Raw genomic sequence first — 22,097 nt, 5'->3', positions numbered from 1 at the left:
AAATCAACAAACGACTGACAAGCAACATGACAGGTGGTTTTGGAAAATGGTAAATCGGAAGGAGCAATCATGGCCTCGCTTTGCTCTACGCAAGCTGGTCGATGTTGCATATCCATTCTTTCTGCTTATGGCTGGACTTCGTGGCTGAAGGTGCGACCCACAAATAAGGGCATCCTCCTTCAACTGAACCATACACATAGAGATGCATAAGATGTGCATAAATCCTTTAAGGTGAAATGGAACCCATGTCACCACGCATGTTCCATGTCATTGCCTCTCTCTCTATTCCCTGCCTCCCGCCCTGCTGGTCATCGTGCCAAATCAAGCGTGACAGGTGATTGGATCCAGTCTTCACAAACTTCGGTCGCCCTATCTTAATTGACAGAGTCAAACGAAGATGGGTTTCAGAAAGTAGAAAACTGGTGTCCATAAACGATAAAGGCAAAGTCGAGGAATCAAGCATCCTCTTCTTCATCAATGAGAAATTCGACAAAAGGATCCAGTTCGACCCATTTGAACATAGGTCCCCACTTAGATCGGAATTCCCTCCTCTTGTAAAGACTGCTGGTATTCTGCTTGAAACTGACAAGTTCCACAAGCCAACCTCTTTCCAAAGCTCGTTCTACCATGCGTAGAAAACCGCCCGAGTACTCCGCCTCAGCAGCATCGCCAGTCGCAAGAATAATAGTACTGGGCTTCTCCGCATCAATGATAGATTCCAATATCTTCAGGTGTAGAATTTCGTCCACGCCCTGTTCGACCCGTTTTTCAGGAGCGAAGACAGGATTATTCGTTTCAGAACCACTAGTCTCCCCACCAGATCGATATTTCTTCTGTCGCGGTGTCAATTCCTTTGCTTTGGTGACTCGCATAAGAATGTTGGTCTCGTAACCAAGTGCCTTGGCCTGTGTAACGGTAGGAGAGGTATCAGATCCTCCCAGAACACGCTTTGCAGCAGGTCTGCCTCGTTCTAGGACGAGTGAAAAATTATGAAATGAAAATGGCACCCGCTTGAGACGTGTCTCGCGAGACATACCCCTAGCTAGCTTCAAACAGTCATGAAAGCCTATTGTGATATTCGAGATGTCGACAAAAACATGAACGCCAATCTTAGAAACATTCAGAGGAGTGAACGCAGGTTCAATAAGGCCTGAGTTCTTCAAATATTTCTTTTCATCCTGATAACACTTCGTGAGTTCAGAGATGAGAGCTTGTTTCCTCTCTCGAGGAGTCAAGCCATCCTTAGGGCCTATGAAAGCGCGCTTCGAAGATGAGTCTGTGGGAGTCCACAGGAAGGGATTAGAAGCAGGCCAAGTACGCTTGGGTGTCCTGATCTCGGCTTGTGGTGGTGATGGAGAAGTCGGTGGAGAGCTAGACTCACCAGGAGTCGGCCGAGAAAGACCAAGAATGCTGTCAATAACAGCACGTCGATCAGAAGGTCGACGAAGTGACTCGAGCTCTTCTCCTGATTCAACATCGGTGGTATCTGACACTGGCGGTTGTTTCGTAGCGCCGACGGCTTTTGCTCGTGCTCTTCTTTCTGCACGTTTCCTGTTTCGAAGAGCCGCTCGAAGGGCAGCAGCAGTAGGTTTGTCCGGCTCCACGTTGTCTTCCAAATCGGCTCCATCCACCTCATCGCGCCAACGGACCGCTTTGGTCAGCTGATTGAGGTCAAGCTCGCCGACGAGCACATCATTAACCTCATAATTGACGAGCTTGGTCGAGTTGTCCTCGTCAGCAGATGGAGATCGGCCAAGATACTTCCAAATCCTCGAGAAATCACCGAGATTCAGGTCTTGCTCGGAAGGGTCTGCAGATTCCTCAGGTGCGTGCTCAGGAAGACAAAGAGTGGCTGAGTTATTCTGAGTGGCAGAAAGACTGTTGAGAAGATTGATCGCGGCGGTGAGGTCCCATGATAGGGCATCGGTATCAGGGTCTTCCGACATCAAAGGAAGGAAGAGCTTGTGCTCGTAGTGACTGGAGGGTGGCGATCAAAGAGGGGCAGATTTGACTTGGTGAGGGTGCCTCTGCTGGGTAAAGCACATGTCTTTGGCTGTGCTTGATAGTACTTTGTAAGGAGATTTGTCAAGAGAGGAATCTCTCTAAGATTGTGAGATGGGTAGGACTGAAGAGTACCTGATTTAAGTGGGATGGTGTTTGTTTCAAGGTGGCTGTGTGCTGGAGTCATGATTCAACGGAGTTCGAAGTTGGAGTCATCGGCAATATCGACAACGCTAATCCATGTTTGGAGTAGTCAGATTCGGGTTTACCCGTACGGAGCCGACCTTGGCAACATCAGCTCCGAGCCATCAAAGGAAATCCTTGTAGAAGCATAAAAGAGCCATTCGAATTAAATGGTGCCACAACTTCTAATTCTTCCTCCATCATCCCAGCTCCGCGCGACAGCATGAGCTGGGTATGTATATATATACCTTGGTGTCTATGCGACACCTATGATATCAATTGGCTCTCGAATCAGGCTGTCCCTTTGGCTTGTTCCAGCTGATAGTGTCTAGACAGTGCCAATTTTGGCTTTGCGTGCCAAAGATGACAAAGTGAGTTGGGTACACCAAGTCCTTAGGTTCAATGCTGGGATCAGTAAGTCCTGTCAATTGAGAGAGAGCGAATGCTATATATGAGTAGAGTCCCAGATTATCCACAATCACTCCATTTTTGCTTTGTGATAAGTCTACGGATATTTGATTGGCTATGGTCATTGTTCAGAGGATATGGCTACTTGCATTGATTCCCTGATCAAGCTGGCAATTCCTGTGGAGAGATCTTTGTCCCGATGCGGCACCTACAGATCTTCAGATTCTCACAAGGGATGGACGAGGCTCCAGAAATGAGGAGATCATAAAGCGAGCATGGGCAGTATCAGGGGCATGGGCGCAGGACGACGACATCATTTCATCAGCCATTCTCGGCGACACTATTGCACGCCTCCTGACACTTCATTCAAGTCGATTTGTTTTGCTTACTACGGACAAATTCTTAATTGCCTTCTCAGAATTTTCAAGCATTCTACTCTCCCACCAATTGGCCCTCAAAGCGAGACTTGACCATACACAACTCCTCTCTGGTACAAGAGCCTTTCTGATCTCGCACTATTTGATCCATTCAAAAAGCCGAACACGCCATTTGGCCTTGCACGGCACCAATACCAAGCCCCACACTGTCGATATGCCAGATATCGTCACCTACAAATTCCCAGCAAGTGTAAGGAGACCGATACACCTATTACCCTGCCTGAATTTGTTCTATAAACTAATCATCTTCTAGGCCATCAACAGCGAGCCAGCCGTCCCTCAGCCAGCTCGCACTGGCCTCTGCAACATGCCTGAGAAAGTGATGGACAAGATACTCTTCCATGTGACCAACAAGAACCCCAGTCCTTACGAGGATCTGTTGTGCATGTGCTTAAGCAGCAAAGTTGCCGCTCGTAAAGTACTTCCCACCAAAGCCTTAGAGATGAGCCGCCAGGTGACCGAACTCGAGGTTCGACTGGCCAACGTCACCACAAAACGCCCTGGAACCCCTCTAGATAAATTCAGGTCGCGGGTCGGCTCACATATGATGTGGAAGCAAAAGCGGGATCATCGTCTTGAGGACTGGGAGAATGATGTTCAAGTCAGATGTATCGAGGAAGCAATTGCCAAAGCCGGTTTGGATTGAGCCTCTCAACAATGGACTGGCCTTGAATAAGATAGGCTCTGCAGTGGCATGGATTGCCGAAACGCAACAGATAGCTCTCAACCATATCAAGTGATACCCAAAGCCATTTGCTACTCCCTTCTCTCCCAGACGTCTCCACCTCGACACCAAAGCCGTGTGTTTTTTTTACGACAGCGATCGCCCCCCTTTTTGGTACTGGCAAAAGCTAACAATGTCTGAATTAGGTATTGTTCTCTTGAAGCTTACGTTGAAGATTTGTCTTTTATTGACCACAGCACCGACTGATCCCACACAATCTGCTTTCCACCCCCTCGCCTTTGTCCAAACAATAAAGGCATTAATAAATCTCAACTGCATGCTGCGCGATCAGCGCGTTGTTTTGATGGTCAGACGCTCCTTGTGAATGCATGCGTCTGCTGTGCTTTTTCCGACATGTGCTACCGGAGCATAGGAGGCTATAGGGCATCGCCTTCAAGGTTGTCGCGTCCCCAGTGGATCTTGAAGTTCTTGGTGGTTTCGGTAAACCATCATTGTCTCCTTCTCACGTTCTATCGCTTTTAGGTTCTCGCTTCACTGTCAAAAGAGGTCTTACGCTGGTGGATTACCTATTCACACACTCTGATGAATGGATCTGTGTCCATTTTCCTCAACGCACAACCAACCACCCTACTCTTCCATATCCTTGGTCCCCGACTTCGCGACCAACACTGGACGGAGCACTCGATTTCATCCTCACCACAACAGTGTACTGATCATAAAGAATAGCCCGTTAAGATGATCTACGTCCCTCCCTCGGTATGTATTTCAGGCCATAGCCTTCCCTCCAGCATCCAAGGACGTCATTATTGAAAGAAATGCTTTGTTATAAGCAGATCTGTACGTCCTCAGCGTCTTACACCAAAGATCCGCTGAAGCTTTGCCCATATTGCATACAGGTTTACTTACAATTGCTCTTCGTTTCCAGCTACCTTTGCCGGTCATCATCTATGGCCGTGCAACCATAGATCCACCAGAATCATACAAACGCCCTGTCACATTGCAAGAACAGCCCCAGGAGATTCTGACCAAGATTCTCAAAGATCTCGACCACGCCGACCAAACATGTCTTGCCTTGACTTGCAAAGACCTCCTTGTCAAGATCCGCTGGACCACGGAGTTCGAAGACACTGTAGTGGCCTCGGAAGTCAAGCACAAAATGGGAAAAGACAAGCACATTAAGCTCTACGACAAGGGCAGCAACCATGGTCATAGTGACTTATGGTACAGTGTTCTCAGCTGTCCTCTCGGCGAGTGTTTCTGGAAGAACTGGAGAATCAAGCAATGGGCCTTCAAGGTTGAGTATCAAGCTCGGGAGCGCCATAGACTCGGAATCGAGCAAAACGACGAGTTCTGGAGTTTCTACAGACTCAAGCAGTGGGGCATCGACGTCGAGGAGATTGACAACGAGACCGTCAAGAAGGGCGGGGAGAAGCGCAAATTCTTGGCTCTGGTGGAAGCTGAGGCGTCATTGGAACCTATCGAATCTGCACCTGTGGGCACTGCATCGGTCTATGCTCGAATGGCCATGCGATACGCCGAAGGTCGCTATGAGCTGAAAGCGACGGCCCCCACCGTGGCCGACTACGAGACGGAGAATGGAAGAGCAAAGCCAAAGAAGCTGTCGTGGGCTGAGAAAAAAGCACGGAGGACCAGTTGCCCATCTTATTCTATGGAGTGTTATGGCTCGGGTGGTGAGAGACGCTTCATGCTGCATACTGCATAGCCTTTGAAGACTTCAACGTTTCTCCGACACCAGATAACTGCGGCAAGGAGATCGTGTACACAGTCTTGTGTCCAGAACCAGCGGGCAGGAAGACTTGCTTCTGGATATGTGAAACGACGATAAATCCGTTGTGCGGAATTGGAAGCGCGTTGGAAACAGTGCTTTTGGTGATACCTCGATCCACATACAGGCTGAACTCAAAGAGTCTGGTAAAGCTAGTAGATATCAAGGCTGATCTTAATGCAAGGCTGGCAGAGAATACCACCTCGTAACAGTTTGCGTGCAAGGGCACAGTTGGAAAAGCAGGCAACTCAGCTGCTGCCCTTGGGTCTTGGGGGCGGACAATATCACCAGCGCTGCTTAAATAAGCTGGTAGTCCAGCTACCTCTGACACCGGCTCCTGGATAATTCGAAAAATGACACGACTCACGTAGATTTTCAGGATTCGGGGGTTGGATTCTACTCTACCCAGAGCTCTCCGTTAACAATTGAGTTTATACCCCATATTGTAGCATTGTGTGATTTCTATCTCATCTTCCTGTTAATCTATGGACGCAAAGTATATATCTCCAGTCTGTGGATACCCGGATCCGGTCATGGTTCTGAATGACACGATTGACCTCATAACGAATGGTCCGGACTCTGATGCGGACTCGCTGGATCTCCCTCTTTGAAGCGCTGGTATCATACCAAGTGCAAGGAAATTGAAGACACAGGTATCAATCGATCATAGTCTCCGAGGTAGATGGAGGGAGTCGAGTCGGATGCAAGCTGTAACTCTGGTGGCGCGCATGATACCCTCGAGTGGGGCTGCTGACAAGGATGGTCTAGTACTTATTGCCCGGTAGATAGAAGATTTGAGGCAACGACTAAGAATGTGATAGTCCCAAAGCCTGCCGTTCGGCAAGAAACCTCTGATATAAGTGGCTGGTCATGATTCTCATGCGTTTTCCCCAGACAATCATGACGAGAAAGACGAGAGAGGCGGCCAACGAGACAAAACCGGCAATGATGAAAGCGTTGGAGTATCCGAGCTTGACCCAAGGGGTGATGCTAAGTGGTGTTAGACTTTCGACAGCTTCAATGCCAAAAAGGGTCAACTAGAGGCCAATACTCACATGTAGCCGATGGAAAAGGCCATTGAGTTTCGGATGACGATGATAGTGACCATGGCTTCGCTGCTCAGCTCGCTGTACGGTTCGATACAGTAGTTGATCATTGTAAAGATCGTGATGGCCTGGCCAGTGGCCAAGAAAAACACGGCAACGGCGAGCCCAAACCCTAGTTGACGTCAATAGTTTGCCGAGAGATGATCAGAGGTCAGACTTACAGTGTATCGCATGAGCGGCGCCTACGCCCCAGAGGATGAGGGCGGCAGGAAATACGATGGTGGGATAGACGTAAAGCCACAAGCGATATTCCGCTTCGAGTATTCCACCATTGCGGCGTGCAAGCCTGACGGCAATCATGTCGCTTATGGGGCCCCCGAAAGCGCATCTTCAATGGCAAAGGACTCAGCAATAATCAGGACGTCAGGATGGGGCATCGCAAACCTACCCAACAGCGATTCCGAGCAAGGATGCGATGGAAAACAAGCCCACGATGGACGGCTGAAAGTTGTATGGAGGGTATGACAGGATCAGTGACGCCGTGCCGTTCACGAGGCTGGACCACATGATGGCGGCGCCATAGCCAAAGCCACAGTAAGTGACGACTGGTAGCGAGATGAACAGGAAAGGCCGCACGGCCATGGTCAGGAGTAGATTTGGCCGAGGCTTGTCCAAGATCTTCAACTTGTCCGCGTACGTTTTTCGACGGTACACAACCCCAACTTGGGACACATCTTGAATGTCTGCGTTGGTGGTAGGAGTGCTCATCTTCGTTTCTGGTTCGGCAGCTTCGGCCGGGGTGACGGTGCCGGTGGAGTTTATGCTAGGCTGATGATGTACGGTCGCATCGGGGCTCAATTTACGATCGTAATTTGTCTCTTCCATGAGAAAGAACAAGATCAGAAACCCCAGGCCACAACCAATGGCGGGCCAGTAGAGAACCCATCTATAGCCTTGCCCGTTGTAGATAAAGCCTGCGAACATCTTTCAGGCGTTAGTCTGCTATTACAGATACAGTACCACTATACTGGCAAAGCTCCAACCTACCGGTGCAAGAATGTTGCTCGAGCACAACGAAAATGCGTACCAAGCCATATACTTTGCACGCTCATGCGTGAAATACTGGAGCGAGTTTCAAGTCAGCATTCCGTGCGCCTTTGTTGGGGAAGCTTATCTGACCAGGTCTGCCACTGAGATCTCACATAGTGACTCAATTGGTGAGCCGACGAAACCTTGCAAAATCTTGTTGGCAATCCACTCCCCATTTGTCTTTGCATGGGCGGACCAAACTTGAATCCCCTAGAGAGTTACGGCGTTCAGAATGTATTAAGCATATGGGGATTATACTTATAGGTGAACTTACAACCGTAGCCAACATGGAGAATAAATAGACCGGTCTGAATTCGAGAGACACCGTCAGCACACATTCATGCCATACGGGTGTCACACGCTCACCTCTTGCCGTATTGGAGCGCAAGAGGCTGAAAGACGATACAGCCCAATCCGAAGAACAAAAACATGTACCCAGTCCCTGCGTTGAGATCCGCCACCGAAAGACCTGAGTCCACAGAAAGAGGGACTAGAACAGAATAAACAACGGCAGAAGCCATTCCGACGAAAAGACAGTAACTACAAAGAAGAGCTTGGTAAGACGTGTGTTCCAATGACTGTGACTTGTTCCATGGGGGGTGTCTCACATGAAGATGCAGAACATGTGCAACAGTTTTCTCCGGGATGACCAATTCAGAGGGTCTTCTGGATCCTCAGAAGGAGCAGGAACTAGCACAATGTCTTTGTGCTTCTCGTGTGGCGCATTTATTGTTCCCTGGAGATCGACAAGATGCGTCGTGCCTGGGACGAAAGTAGACATATCGAGTGTATCTGTAGTCATTTTAGTGGTACCTGCTGGTAACTAATCAGACAGAGCGTGGAGTCGTTGTTTTCTCGCCTGTTAACCTCTTCTTTATAGAAAACGGATTTGTGATGTGGGAACCTTTCAGAGCCCCGCTGCACATCAATCGGGCCACGTGGAGATGATATCGACGTCGATAAGGAGATAGACTATGGGGAAGAATGAATGGAGATAAGGCGGAAACCACGATCATTCGACAGTGGAAAGATCTCAGATGTTCACTACGCTGTGACGAGGCACAAGCATCTTTCGGACCGGGTATGCGAGAGAATATGAAATCCGCTGTGCCTGTCCCGATGGACGATATTATGAGGCTTGGCTAGGCCTAAACGCAGATATCCTTTGATAAGGGTACTTAGGACCTGGTCAAGCCAATGAGCTTTACTGTCTTCTCGCATCTGCCGAGTTTGTGCAAATCCACTGTTTTTCTTGTCGGAAATTACTTTGATTGGCGCCCAAAGTGGAGCTGAAGAGGAAATTAATACAACTATTCCCTCCTCGGATAGTGGTTGCTGAGGCTCCGTATGCTGGGGTTCTTCTACCAGGCAAAGCTGGGATAGCAAAGTGTGATTGCTGGTGAAAGTCTCCAAATGCTCCAGCACGTCTTGGTCGGTATGTCGGTCGCAATTGCGGATCTCGGGTTTGAGAGATAGACAAAGGCTGCTAATGCTATAAAGCTCACAACACCCCAACGGGTCAGCGATGTATCCACGTGTCAAGAGTCTCGCTATCTCGATCGATACTAGAATACAGCAATGGTGACCCAGAGCTGGGAGGCGAAAGCCGAGAAAGCCAGAGAGCGTTTGGCACGATCCATTGCCAAAGAATGGTTGCTTGACAAGTCCAGTTGTCCCTCCCACGGTCGACTAAACGTCATGGATGTGCCAGAGGAATCTGGGCGATTGAGTGTCGAAGAAATACTGATCACCAATAGTGATGCCAGTGGCTTGGTGAGCAAGATGGAGATTGGGGAATGGACAGCAGAGCAAGTCACGGTAGCATACTTGAAGAGGGCGACCATTGGGCATCAGCTGGTGCGAAAAAGCTCACCTCCCCAGAGAAAGAGAGTAATTGTCTTGTGCTGACTTAGGCCCCTTAATGCTTTTCCAGCTCAACATGGCCACCGAGTTCATGGTTGAAGATGCTCTGGCCCAGGCGCGAGCGTTGGATGAATATTACAGGCAGCACAAGAAGTTGGTAGGACCTCTGCACGGTGTGCCCATCTCTACAAAGGTATGTGAATCCACCCCTTGATTGACATACAACTCAGGAGGACCTGCGCAGGAACATATCTCTCACAAAGGAAGGCTGGTCCACGCAAGCTACGTGGCACTGGTGGATAATGTCGCTGCAGAAGACGCTTTTCTTGTTCGCCTTCTGAAGGCATCTGGTGCTGTGTTTCATCTTCGCACAAATGAGCCTCAGACGATGATGGTAAGCGAATTCTAGTCATCAGGTCGGAAACCATCTACTTATGTGCCACGGTTGACCTTGACCAGACCGGTGACACAGAAAATAATCTGACGGGGAGGACCAAAAATGGTCACAACCTGCGACTCGCCAACGGTGGCTCATCTGGAGGAGAAGGAGCATCGGTCAGTTTTAAGTGTGCTGCAATTGGACTAGGGACCGACATTGGTGGCTCTATTCGGATTCCAGCAGCGTTCAACGGCTGCTATGGCTTCCGTCCAACGGCGTGTCGACTGCCGTACGGAGGTGTATTTCTGCCCGGTGAAGGTCAAGAGTCCATCAGATGCGTGATAGGACCCCTCACGAGAGGTATCGACGATATTGAACTCCTGATGAGCTCGGTCCTCGTACAAAAGCCTTGGGAGGAGGAATTGAGTCTGGTGCCGCTACCGTGGAAGTCTGCAGCAACATCCAAGAACATTACGATCGGCGTCATGTGGAGTGATGGGTAAGCACCGAAGACGGTCTGCCGATGTATCTGGAGAACTGTCTTAGTTAACCTGAGTCTCGTCGTCATTAGGATCGTGAACCCACAGCCGCCCATGCAACGAGCACTCAGAATGACAGTAGAGAAGCTCAAGGCGGCCGGTGTCACAGTCGTCGATTTTGAACCATACAAGACAGCGGAGGCGATGGATATCATCACAAGTAAGCAAGGCTCGATTTTCGACTCGTCATTGGATAATCTGCTCACGTATATAGCTCTGTTCTTTCCAGATGGCGGAAAGACTCAGTGGGACCTTCTAAAGCAGTCCGGGGAGCCTGTCTACCAGCAATCTCGGGCAATGCTGGAAATCGCCCGAGAGATTACGGTAGCGGAAAACTGGGCCTACAACGCAAGACGAGACGCCCTTCGAAATGAATTCCACAGTTTGATGACTCAACGGGGCGTCAATGTGATCCTTACTGCGCCGTATCCCGGAGCTGCACCCTTGGTCGGCACCGTTGACTACGGTGTGTACACCATGCTGTGGAACATGCTTGATATGCCGGCGCTCGTCATGCCTGTTGGCTTGACCGTTGACCCGACTCTTGACCGGAAGAGTCCCTCATATCAGACGATCAGCGAGTACGATAAAGGACAATTTGACAAGTGTAAGACTCAATCGTGCCAAAGTTGAGCGTTTGAAAACTGATTATATCTGATATTAGTCGACGCCGAGGATTCCGTCGGTGCCCCAGTCTGCGTCCAAGTGGTCGGCAAACACTTTAGGGACGAAGAGACCATAGCTGCTGCCCGCATCATTGAGGTTGCTCTTGCTCGAACTGCGGTGGTCCCGGCCCTATAGTGCGGACGCCCCGGTCGAAACGACGTCGAACGGCGTGGAATTCTTCGAGGTGTGGTGGAATACCTCCTACGCACCAAGGTCTTCTTGGTTTGAACTCATTGGTGAAGTGCGACACGTTAAGATTCTTTCTAGTGTTAACCACTCGTCTTTAGTAGTAAATGCAGCCGCTGACGGTTGGAAACATTGAAATTCTTTTGGTGTTGCCACATACTTTTGATCTTCTCCCAAGTCATTTTTACGTCGCCCCATTTGGAAACTTCCCATAGGGTTCTCAGGACCCCTTCGAGGAGATTTACTTCCTTTTCGCTGGTGACAGCGTGACCCAGGATCAAAAGTGGCCACCGTAGAAGGAAGCGACGGGCGATGCCCAACGACTCATCCGCATGGCGAAGAATTGTAACAACATCTTGCAGGCATTGCCACACCGGCTCCGACCTGCTCAAGAAAGCTTTCTGTTCAGTATCACAAAGCCATGTCAGAATTAGACGGGCGCAGTAGATGTAGAGTCTGGCCATTCCATCAAAATGCGTCTGGTCAGCCTGGATAATGTCTGACGCCGGTCTCAACGCATGTTCCCACATCTGAAGGTCACTATCCAGTCTTCTCAATTTCCCCCAGCACTCTTTGGTTCTCGATTGCTTGCGACATTGTCTTGAAATGCGAAGGATAAGCCAGTAGATAGTGCGTGGTATCCCCAGGACGGGGCTGTTGATGGCGTTCGAGTCGTCCTCGGATGGAGGGCAACAGAGAATCGACTCAATGGTTGAAGTCAAGCTCTCGACCGAACTGGTGGTAGAAATGTCGTAGAAAAGAGACATGGTGGATGTGTGAAAGAGAACAGACTCGGCCATAAGCACATCGAAAGAGTGCAGGGCGGGGGATTGGCCTTTGAGCTGCCTGAGCTCCAAAAGTCGAGCAGCGCCCGCGAGATGATGGAGAACTCCGGGGAAAGCACGATCTGATCGGCAGGTCTGCAGGCGGCAGTCACAGTCAGCAGCCACTAAAAGAACTCGTCAAGTTACGGCCAGCCCTCAGGTTGACCCAGACACCGCAGCCTTGTCACTCACCTCGAAAACGTGAAGAAGTATTATAGTCATCATGCTCCACTCTTGGCCCACGATGTACCCGTCGGTGATTTGTACCCTCAACCCCGAGAGAGCTCGATGGTAGCTGCTCAAGGCCTCAAAGTAGAACTCGTTGTGGGAGTGGGATAGATGAATCATGCTGCAAGCCAGCACTGCATTCTTTAGGACGGAATGATGTGTGGCCAAGTGCTCCAGAAAAGTCGGATCCTTGAATTTGTGGTGCGAGCTTGAGAGGACATTTAACGGCGTTATCACAGTCGTAAAATAGCCGAACAAGGAGCTTTCATGATCATGGTGAAGTAAATAGGACGGCAACCAGACGCGAGAGCTTGCTGTAGGTGGGTGATTGGTCGTGAGGCAATACTGTACCGAGTCCTCGAGCTTATCGCCCAACACTGGTTCTGGAGTAGTAGCATCACGCTCGGGATACGACCGGGACTTGGGTTTCTTTGGAAGCTTTCGGCGGTCGGTTAACTGACTTATATCTGGCCATTCGCAGGGTAGTGAAAGTCTCTTGCAAGTTGAGCAGCTGGGTTTCGATTCGTCGCATTTCTTGCGGCGAGTACGGCCTTGGAGAACTTGATCAGCATAAGGCGAAGAAACGAGGCAAAAAGCAAGGGAGCGACATACAAAATACGCATCCTCTCTGGTTCCTGAATCGGGGCCCGCGATTCATCGTCTCAAGCAGTTACAAGATCATTGCCCAAGTAGTCCAGATTCACCGTTTATCACTGTTACCTGGTTCACCAAAGCTTTTCCTGTGGCTACCTTGGGCCTCTTCTGCGGTCAGGATCCGAAAGCTCGTGAGGAAAGCCTGAAACATGCTGATTATGTTGAACTTTCCCAGCGAAGGTCTTCAAAGAAGCAGTGATATTGGATCGGAAATGAATACTGGCGTTTCACGAGATATGCTCGAATCCTTATCTTCCCACGCCAGCTTGCCGCGTTACGCGTTAAGTAGGCGCCGTCACGTGCAACTAGGAGGCCAAGTTGAAGTTGGAGTTCACCGAGGCTGATTAATTGCAGGCTTGGCGTCATCCAACGGACCGAGAACCTATTTTTAGGGCTGGAGAGCCATTTGAAAATCGGCTACATTGGGGCTTTGCATAAAGCAAGGCCACCTCGGAAGTCAGCCTTTGCAAACCACGTCTGAATGAAGAACCGATCAATATAAATCTTTCATTTGAGTAGAATATCCAAGTCGATGCCCCAGAGACTTCCATTGTGAATTCGAAAGTCATTTCCAATTAGCTTGACCAAAGACAATTATTTATTTATTTCTGCTACCGGAAACAAAATACAATCGCCCAGAGGCTCTGGTCCGAGAGACATTTGGTTCAGGATGGCATTCAGAGATCCGACATTGGCTCTACCCAGAATACTATGTATCCACGGTGGAGGCGTCAACTCGGCGATTTTCAAAGCACAACTGCGGGCATTTCTGAACCACGACCGACTAAAGAATCGCTTTCGGTTCGTCTTCGTGGACGCACCATTCTTCTGTGATGAAGGCGTCGGTGTCCACCCAGTCTACTCCGACTGTGGACCCTTCCGGCGCTGGTTCCGCTGGCTCGACACACATCCTGAAATCGATCCGGGGGCGTGTGCCTATGAGCTCGAGTACACGATCGAGCGCTGCATGGAAAGCGACGAAGGGACCGGTGAATGGGTCGCTCTCCTAGGGTTTAGCCAGGGCGCGAAACTAGCGGCAAGCATGCTGTATGAGCAACAACTCCAGGGCAAAGACGGACCGTGGCGGTTTGCGGTGATCCTGGCGGGACGAGCGCCGATGGTCAGCCTCAACGACGAGTCCGAGCAATTTCCCTGGATGCAGTCCGCGGGCGGCTTGCCTGATGCGGCGGACCTGGACAGTATCTTCGAGCGGCCGGATATGAAATTGAAGATACCCACCCTTCATGTGCACGGGCTGAGGGATGAAGGGCTGCACTTGCATCGACGGCTCGTCGAGGATTACTGTGCCGCTGGCACAACGACGCTTGTGGAATGGGACGGACCACACCGGATCCCGATCAAGAAGAATGACGTTGACAGAATTGTCACTGCTTGGGTCGAGCTTGCTGATGAGTACGGGATATGAGAAATGAGAAATGAGAAAGAAATGGATCAGAGGATTTTTGCACTCGAGTTTTAGAGCCACGCAGAGTCCTACTCCTGACTCCGAGCGGTATTAACGATTTAGATGACACAACCATTAAATATCAAACCATCGGACATGAAGAGCCCATCGAACTCCGTTCTCCAGCCTCGACCCCATCACCAACGAACAACCCAAGATTTCTGCTACCCCTCTGCAATTCTATGCCAGTTGTCCTCTGACCACACCAGGAACGTACTTCACGGTGTGGGCGTCAGTGAAAAAGCCAGCAGGGTTGGCTTCAATCTGCTTCAGGCTGAAACCAGCACCAGTGTCAGTGCCGTTGGCCAAGATGCCGGTGGTGAATGGGCCGGTCAAGCAGCCGACAGAACGGCGAATGACTGTGGGGTCATCGCTGATGGGGAGCGGGTTGGGGAGAGCGATCCGGGGTGGTCCTGATGCACCCTTGACGGCCTGGTGGATGTGAGTTGCGGTCTTGGCCGCGGATTGGTAGTTGCCAGTCACACCTCCAAGGGTGATGTTCTTGAATAGCAAATGTTAGCACTCGTTTCGATGCGCAATACTTCCTAATCGTGTGCTTTGGACAGGGTATGGGTAGACTCACGTAGCAGATAACCTCCAAGTCGCTGTTGATACCGTAGTTGTAGATACCAACGGCTCCTGGCTCTCCAGGTGTAGCAACGGTGCCGTTGATGACTTGATCTGGGGTAGCGATCACGGCGTACGTCGAGGTGAAGTAGAAGGGGAAGGCTGCTCCCTTGCTACCGACGAATCCACCACCATTACCACCACTGCCGCCGGTCTTGGGTGTCTCAGACGGCTTGGCTGGGTTGTTATTGACCGGGGCTGGGCTATCGGTGGGTCCTGGAGCGTCGACGGTGATGGTGGTGTACACCGTCGGGCGCCGACCCCACCAACCGAAGCCTTGTGGCTCAGCGACCGGGTTGGCCGCAGCGAGTCCTGCAAGGGATGCCACGACGGTGGCGGCAATAGCGACGGACTTCATGTTCGTGGAGAGAAGTATTTGCTGGAAGTTCGAAAGAGAAACTAAAAGAGTGACTTGGGCCTGGAATGTTAAAGAATGACTGAGGCTTTTGAAAAGAGTGGACTAGATGCTGTTTGCGAGGCTGAAGAAGAAAGGCTGGTCTGGGGCAGAGGACATTCATGCTTTATATACACATACAGTAAACATCACTGCCATCGCAATTCCAATTCGAGGTCAACGCTTTGCTCGTAGTGTCACCCAGGGCAAATGTGTCGTGACAGCTTATCCCTCTCACCTGCCTGTTCAGCCATGAATGGTGATCTGTCTGAGACACGGCAATACCTCAAGATTGCAATGTGCTTTTTGCATGCCAAATCTTGAGCAAGCAAGCTTTTGTGGGTGTTGTGCCCAGCAATGAGGCATTCCTTGGAGACCTGCCTGACGTCCGTCATAAGGCTGGGCAATAGGGAGCTTGAGCTATCGCTTCAGCAGAGTCACCAGGGGTCGACGCCCGCCCAGACGTCTTTAAGGCATTGTCGATCTTGATCCCAGGCTAAACAATTGTGAGCTTTGGCCATGCCGACGGCGGTGGCATGTAGCTTGGTACCAGTCGTCGATCTCAGATCTCATGGACATGAAATCAACCCCGACCCGTGAAGTACCGCAATCTCCTTGCATGTCAGTGTCCAGATCGGGACATCATCTGCCCCTTGTTCCCACTAACTTGGGAATCAACCCAGGGATCCGGATTGGGAACCGATGACAGACACCCAATCTAACATCTCCAACCCCGCATGCCAAATCTGATCTTCATAAATGCATTTTTCAGAGTCGGATTGTCAGATTGGGATCTCGGAAGTGGATAAGGGAAGAAACCAAGCCTTGGCAAATCCACGCCTGGGGAAGGATGAATGGCACTGACATGAGTGTGCTTGACCATTGCTACCACTACCGTGCAAGTATCCGTGGGAGCCTGGGGTGTGAAGTGCTTAAATGGTCCTTGCTAATTTTGAGTCAGTGTTGAGGGGAAATAGCTATAAAAAGTTGCTACGCTAGCATACTACATACATGAGGATAGAGAAGATCAAAGCTACACGCAGGGCATTGGGCAGTGCTTGTCCATGCGCCAAATCAGTTGAAATGTTCCAGGAGAAGCAATCTGGAGCGGGATGAAGAGGTTGAAGTATCCCTCACTGAGCAGATAATTTCCACCCTATCAGCCCTTGGCACGCCTCAGAAGAAGGCTATCGTGCGGATCTCAACACTTTCGCGCGCTGGTGCATCGGGTGCTGAGGTTGGGTCATCAAATGCACTATGGCCAACAAATCGAGCACGGCCATCATTCTCCGACTCATAGGTCTTCAAGATAATAACCTCCTCCGGGGTCATGTCTGGGATATACCACCATTTATGGTTCGGGGAATGTCTCATGACATAGTTCTCACCGACACGATCGCGGTAGTTCAAGTAGAGCTTGAAAAAGTCATCGGGTGGCGACGTGCCAACATCACACATAGCCAACGGTCTCTCCTCAACCACGCGATGGATTGGCTTCCAGACGTTAAGGAAGGCCACACGCCGCGTCAATAAATCATCGGCCTCATCTGGCAACAACTGTTTCACCCTCAAGGGTCCGGATTCTGCTGTGTAGTCGCAGTGGACAAGCATCACTGGAGCTCGTTGCGAAGTATTTGTCTCTTGAGTCAACTTTTTCTTGTCATTTGCCTTTGTGCGGATAGTATGGTCAAAAACGAGGACGCGTTTCGCACCAAAGGTTTTCTTAATGAACTCGACAACCTCTGGATAAAAGTTCTTTCTGACGGTCTCTTCATCCTCCCAGTCCTGATGTTCTGTCTTGAACGGCTCGACTGCGAATCCCTCCTTATCAATCGAGAATTCCTTTGCTCGATACCGACCATCATGCACCGTCATTTCATGTGGAGCATCACCAGGCTCGTGAATACCCTTGGCGTCTTCCGAATCATAGAAGTACAACTCGGTACGTTGATCAACGTCCTTAGTGTAGTTGAAGTTAGCTTTGACATCTTTGTTGGCAGATGTGCCGTTCGTGGCAGCCTTACCTGGCAGCAAGGCCTTGTCGACTGCTCCTTGGGTCTTCTGCCAGCAAGGTAACTTCTCAATTTCTCCTAACCAACGTGATAGATTTTTGTGTTGGTCAAGTGGAAGCTTTGAAGCTGCGTGAAGATGCATGGGAGCAGCCATAGCAATATCCGCGATAGTGAGGTTATCACCAGCCAACCATTTGGTCTTTCCCAATTGATCATCGAGAATTCCAGCGAGTTTGTTGAAGTTTGGCGCTTCACCATCGATGACAGATTGATCAGGCTCGGCCTTCAACAGCGGCTTGACCACATATTCTACGACGTAGATATAGCAAGTCGGAAACCACTTACTCGCCTCCCATAACAGCCACCGGTTGACATCGGCACGAGCTTTGGCGTCCTTTGGGTATGCAGAACCGGCATCATCAGCAATATATTGCAGAATGGCATTTGATTCGGTGATTTTCAGGTCTCCATCGATTGCAGATGGAACAGTGCCATTCGGGTTAATTTTGAGATAATCGGGACTCTTGTGCTGACTGGTAAAATAATCGATATGATTGAGGTTGTAAGACGTGCCCAGGAGCTCCGTCGCAGCCAGAATCTTACGGCTGTTGATTGTACATGGGTCTAGATATATCTGAAGCATTTTGGTGGTGGTGGTTTCGATTGCCAGCTGGGAGCAGGTAAAAAGCCTGAGATCAAGAAGGCTCTGACAGTGATGCTGAAGGCGCAAAGAGCAGCATCAGTGTCAACTGCAAGGCAGCTATCTCTACAGATATACCCCTCAGCCATGGCTTGACCCCGCCTTTGTGGCATGTAACAATGTTCGGATCCAGTCTGGACGTTCGGAGTGATGGCAAAGTTTACTGGTAAAGAAATTCAAATCTCAGGATCTCGACCCCAGACTCGCAAACTTAGCTTCAGCCACCTAACCAGACCTCTTTCGGGTAAGCACGGGCCAGGGTGCCCTTGAGCAGGCATTGATACCTGAGCAGACCCTCATATATTGTATCACTGGATGAATGTCAAGTATACTAGGAATATAACGTGATTGAAATACGGCTCCTTGAATGGGTTCTATCAGCAACTGGAGGGAAGCATTGCTAGCAATTGAACATGGCGATCTGCCTTCGTGGGTGTCGATAGGCGAACGCGCTGAGTTCGATTCGACTTCCCCGCACCCGAAGTCGGGTCTAACGCACTGGCAGCGATTCCTGGGCTGGGAAACAGTGACAAATTAACAAGTACCTGGATATTTAGGTAATTGGAAGGATTGGAAGGTTGCCTCAATGAAGCATCCATTGGTCAAGGTGAACGGTTAGATGGGCTGCTCTCGGGAAGTTCAATACCTGTATGCCCCTGGGTGCCCCCGTAAGCCCGAGCTGCTGACGTCAATATTTCTCGAAACCCGATGGCTCTCCCTTCTAGACCATCGAGTCTCTCGGAATGAAGAGCAGCGTAGAGTTCTCATTTCGAGATTTCATATCCCAAGTAGGCACAACGATTATGGACCGATACTTCTCGACGGCTGGAAGACCATCGCAATACGGAACTTTAAAGCAACCTTTGTTGGCTTATTGGCAGCATTGCGATCCCGGTTCTGAGAGAACACGAATACTATTTCGCCGAGCCTCTTCTCAGGCCTTCTTTCTTTGATGTTTCGCCGATTGACTCAAAGCTCATGCAAGAACCGCTTGATCCAATCCACAGCAGCGTTCTTTCCTCGAACCATGGCTTCGAGCTCACCCGGCTTCTTTTCGTTGCCACGAACGAAGCAAGCATGCTCGACGCCAGGGAAGTGCTGATAGTCGAAAGTTACGTTCAACTTCAAGAGTGTCTCGAAGGTGTGGCTCTTGAACTCAGCCGTGTACATGAGATCTATCTCCGGAGCTAGCATTTGCACCTGATCAATGAATCCACCTTGATATCAGTACTCATATTTCGAGTCGCAGTGAAATTGATCCTCTGAGGTAGGGTTATGGGGACTTACCGGCACAGCAACCTCATCAATATCCTGCTTGGTCAACAAGGAAGGATGGCCTGCAACGATACAATCAACGAGCGGTGGTTGATTCTCCTTTGCGCCCAGACGAAAGACCGCCCATCCACCATAACAGAATCCGATCGCTCCAACCTTCTTATACTTTGCTCTCAATGCCTTTGCGAATTGGAAGATCTCGTTTTCTCGGGCCTCCCGACCGTTTCTCTCTAGAAACCCTGGAAGATCTACCTTATCATACTGCTCGCTGACAAGAAGATCGGAAGGTATGACCTCGCCGCCAAAGAAGTCAGGCGCGTACACTGTCACTTTGCCTTCACGCGCATAGTGGTCCGCTAAGAGCCGAATGTTATTGAATGTCCATCCAAACAAATCCGCGACGAGTAACACGGCTGCATCGCTGGTTTCATCCCCAGCGATGTAGGTGTCGTTGTCGGAGCCAGGAAGACGACCCGTCTTTCCGGTTGGCGTACCATCCCATTCAAACCCTTTGACGCAGCAGTCTCCTACCGACATTTTGAGAGTATAAGTATTTAATTGAAGCTGTTCGAGGTGAGTTTACTTGCCCGACCTAAATACTGTTTGGACTTACTGCGCACAGCCAGCTTTACAGACTGTCTCTCTCGGGCCCGAGAGCCCCTGGTAGCAGGGTTTCTCTGTCAGTATTGGGTCTCTGACAACCAGAAAGTTGCCGAACTCCACAAGTTCAACCCCAAATAGCCGGCTGGAATTGAAGCCAAGCCGTTGGTTCGTACATGACTGGTGATCAGTCAACTCATTAGTGATAAGGAAGCCTAGTGGTGCTATGTTTCCCATATCATACGAGACCCCGGCACGGAGCGGGGTATTTCTTCACCATTTCCCTCCGGAACTCATCAGTACTCATCTGAGGACGCTTATAAATAATGTTTTCGATTCTGACAAAAGTACGCAGACGTTTCGAAAAGTGGCATTCCTACCGCAGGTTCGAGTCAACGATGCAAATCGCCTTGCCTTTCAATTTACCGGCTCGTGAGAGTTCGACCATGTTCGGCACTTCTTCCAACCCGTGGAAAACCTGCGTCTCCGCTTTGATGTTATGCCTGGCTACGACCTCCAGCATTTCTTGAGCAACCCCCCGGCCACCTAACATTGTCCCTTTGATAGTGACGTCTCGCAGCACGATATCTTGGAAAGGCACACACACTTCGGTAGGTTGAGCTGCTTGAATCACAGTGCCATGAGTCCTCGTTATCGCTGCCGATAGTGCCGCTGACGTTGGATGATCGGAAACATTCACAACAGCTTCCACGCCCTGTCCTTCAGTCAAAGCGTGTACCTTCTTTACCACCTCAGCCTTGCCTTCCCTCACATCAAGCACGTGCTCGGCCCCTAACTTCCTACATATTTCCAACGCCTCATCCCGCGCCTCGATTGCAATGACCTTGATTCCACGTGCTCGGGCAAACTGTATGCCAAAGTGCCCAAGCCCGCCGCCAGCTCCGACGATAGCAAGCAAGCCACCTTCCTTGACTTGACTGGTAAGTACTGCACGATAGACTGTCACTCCAGCGCACGCGAGTGGCGCCGCGATGGCGAAAGGGATGGAATCTGGGACGTGACTACTCTCCTTCGAGTCCGCAATATGGTATTCTGCAAAGGCACCGTCGCAAGCCATGAGTCCCACGGCGCCTTCCGACTCCCAGCAATACTGGTTCCAATCTTCGCCGTTCTGCGGGTTACAGTTGATGCATTTCCCACAGGCGTGTACTTTGATGCCGGTCATAACACGGTCTCCGACTTTGAAATCCGAGACTTGATTTCCCACGGCGACAACGATACCGGTCCCCTCGTGAGACATGGTGATGGGCAGCTTGGACTGAAAAACGCCATCGAGAACCATGAGGTCGGTGTGGCAGAGTGAGGCGACTGCTGTTTTGAGGAGGATGTCTTGTCCACCTAACTGCCCCACGGACGGCACAGGGACTCGATTGACCTTCGGAGGTTGAGAGTACTATAAGGACAAGGTATCATCAGTTAGACTTGACCGAGTGTAAGACTATCTAGATTCCACGATGGCGTTGAGAATCAGATGGCTGGTCGCCTCTTCAACTCTGGGTGAACGTACTGCAATGGCTTGCACTGCAAGCATATCCGACGGAAGTTGGGTATCGGCGGACCCCATGTTTACGTTGATAGCAGAAGTGTACGCCTCCCAGACGATTTTGTAGGACTTTCTATGTCTTTCTCAAAGAGCGCTTCTTCAGGGGAACACGATTTCAATTCTTCGCACTCTTTATACAGCAGTATCCAGTGCGTCACTCACTTCGGACTGCTCCCGTATTATGTTTGAGATGTAGGGAGTCTGGGCAAGGCTTAGGGAGGGGATTCCAGGTCTAGCGACGTGGCCAAAGGGTGGGACTTGCCCGTGTAAATAACTACTCTCTTTCAAATGCCTTCCCCCACATGCTCGAGGGGCTTGTAGCAATCTGCATTGCTACCTAAACACTTCCTCGTGAACTAGGTTAGTTCCCGAGGTACACAACACTGACCGCGCACGGACTCGATGAGGGAGATTGGGGAAGTTGTGAAGCCTGAGGGGCTGTTCTCCAACTTTGAGAGCGGGCAAATATCCGTTCTTCACAAGCAG

At 50.3% G+C, this 22,097-nt stretch overlaps 12 protein-coding genes across 12 annotated transcripts; 4 read left to right on the top strand and 8 right to left on the bottom strand.

The window, feature by feature from the left end:
- Positions 1 to 455: 455 nt before the first annotated feature.
- On the bottom strand, positions 456 to 1,946 carry LTR84_011488 (uncharacterized protein; the record flags this gene model as incomplete). The annotated part of the gene is made up of 1 exon (XM_064855017.1): positions 456 to 1,946. One exon carries the CDS (start codon positions 1,944 to 1,946, stop codon positions 456 to 458), a length of 1,491 nt encoding a protein of 496 aa, XP_064708606.1.
- A 1,237-nt stretch (positions 1,947 to 3,183) lies between these two features.
- On the top strand, positions 3,184 to 3,675 carry LTR84_011487 (uncharacterized protein; the record flags this gene model as incomplete). The annotated part of the gene is made up of 2 exons (XM_064855016.1): positions 3,184 to 3,219; positions 3,283 to 3,675. The coding sequence occupies 2 exons, from the start codon at positions 3,184 to 3,186 to the stop codon at positions 3,673 to 3,675; spliced, it is 429 nt and encodes a 142-aa protein (XP_064708605.1).
- A 774-nt stretch (positions 3,676 to 4,449) lies between these two features.
- On the top strand, positions 4,450 to 5,437 carry LTR84_011486 (uncharacterized protein; the record flags this gene model as incomplete). Its single annotated transcript, XM_064855015.1, has 2 exons — positions 4,450 to 4,470; positions 4,640 to 5,437. 2 exons carry the CDS (start codon positions 4,450 to 4,452, stop codon positions 5,435 to 5,437), a joined length of 819 nt encoding a protein of 272 aa, XP_064708604.1.
- An 869-nt stretch (positions 5,438 to 6,306) lies between these two features.
- On the bottom strand, positions 6,307 to 6,906 carry LTR84_011485 (uncharacterized protein; the record flags this gene model as incomplete). The annotated part of the gene is made up of 3 exons (XM_064855014.1): positions 6,307 to 6,490; positions 6,556 to 6,718; positions 6,768 to 6,906. 3 exons carry the CDS (start codon positions 6,904 to 6,906, stop codon positions 6,307 to 6,309), a joined length of 486 nt encoding a protein of 161 aa, XP_064708603.1.
- An 84-nt stretch (positions 6,907 to 6,990) lies between these two features.
- On the bottom strand, positions 6,991 to 8,437 carry LTR84_011484 (uncharacterized protein; the record flags this gene model as incomplete). Its single annotated transcript, XM_064855013.1, has 6 exons — positions 6,991 to 7,530; positions 7,594 to 7,668; positions 7,726 to 7,845; positions 7,910 to 7,943; positions 8,002 to 8,175; positions 8,244 to 8,437. The coding sequence occupies 6 exons, from the start codon at positions 8,435 to 8,437 to the stop codon at positions 6,991 to 6,993; spliced, it is 1,137 nt and encodes a 378-aa protein (XP_064708602.1).
- Positions 8,438 to 9,213: 776 nt separating this feature from the next.
- Positions 9,214 to 11,217, top strand: LTR84_011483 (uncharacterized protein; the record flags this gene model as incomplete). Its single annotated transcript, XM_064855012.1, has 6 exons — positions 9,214 to 9,492; positions 9,569 to 9,691; positions 9,743 to 9,892; positions 9,958 to 10,376; positions 10,449 to 11,023; positions 11,081 to 11,217. 6 exons carry the CDS (start codon positions 9,214 to 9,216, stop codon positions 11,215 to 11,217), a joined length of 1,683 nt encoding a protein of 560 aa, XP_064708601.1.
- A 134-nt stretch (positions 11,218 to 11,351) lies between these two features.
- Positions 11,352 to 12,035, bottom strand: LTR84_011482 (uncharacterized protein; the record flags this gene model as incomplete). The annotated part of the gene is made up of 1 exon (XM_064855011.1): positions 11,352 to 12,035. One exon carries the CDS (start codon positions 12,033 to 12,035, stop codon positions 11,352 to 11,354), a length of 684 nt encoding a protein of 227 aa, XP_064708600.1.
- Positions 12,036 to 13,644: 1,609 nt separating this feature from the next.
- LTR84_011481 (uncharacterized protein) lies at positions 13,645 to 14,400 on the top strand (the record flags this gene model as incomplete). The annotated part of the gene is made up of 1 exon (XM_064855010.1): positions 13,645 to 14,400. The coding sequence occupies one exon, from the start codon at positions 13,645 to 13,647 to the stop codon at positions 14,398 to 14,400; it is 756 nt and encodes a 251-aa protein (XP_064708599.1).
- A 219-nt stretch (positions 14,401 to 14,619) lies between these two features.
- Positions 14,620 to 15,424, bottom strand: LTR84_011480 (uncharacterized protein; the record flags this gene model as incomplete). The annotated part of the gene is made up of 2 exons (XM_064855009.1): positions 14,620 to 14,940; positions 15,023 to 15,424. 2 exons carry the CDS (start codon positions 15,422 to 15,424, stop codon positions 14,620 to 14,622), a joined length of 723 nt encoding a protein of 240 aa, XP_064708598.1.
- Positions 15,425 to 16,636: 1,212 nt separating this feature from the next.
- Positions 16,637 to 18,115, bottom strand: LTR84_011479 (uncharacterized protein; the record flags this gene model as incomplete). The annotated part of the gene is made up of 1 exon (XM_064855008.1): positions 16,637 to 18,115. The coding sequence occupies one exon, from the start codon at positions 18,113 to 18,115 to the stop codon at positions 16,637 to 16,639; it is 1,479 nt and encodes a 492-aa protein (XP_064708597.1).
- A 1,026-nt stretch (positions 18,116 to 19,141) lies between these two features.
- LTR84_011478 (uncharacterized protein) lies at positions 19,142 to 19,984 on the bottom strand (the record flags this gene model as incomplete). The annotated part of the gene is made up of 2 exons (XM_064855007.1): positions 19,142 to 19,372; positions 19,460 to 19,984. 2 exons carry the CDS (start codon positions 19,982 to 19,984, stop codon positions 19,142 to 19,144), a joined length of 756 nt encoding a protein of 251 aa, XP_064708596.1.
- A 439-nt stretch (positions 19,985 to 20,423) lies between these two features.
- Positions 20,424 to 21,632, bottom strand: LTR84_011477 (uncharacterized protein; the record flags this gene model as incomplete). Its single annotated transcript, XM_064855006.1, has 2 exons — positions 20,424 to 21,461; positions 21,576 to 21,632. The coding sequence occupies 2 exons, from the start codon at positions 21,630 to 21,632 to the stop codon at positions 20,424 to 20,426; spliced, it is 1,095 nt and encodes a 364-aa protein (XP_064708595.1).
- Positions 21,633 to 22,097: the final 465 nt, after the last annotated feature.

Source organism: Exophiala bonariae (genome assembly GCF_035927105.1).
Source record: "Exophiala bonariae strain CCFEE 5792 chromosome Unknown scaffold_6, whole genome shotgun sequence".
In the NCBI taxonomy this organism is placed as follows: Eukaryota; Fungi; Ascomycota; class Eurotiomycetes; order Chaetothyriales; family Herpotrichiellaceae; genus Exophiala; species Exophiala bonariae.
This window is presented reverse-complemented; position numbering and strand designations above follow the sequence as displayed.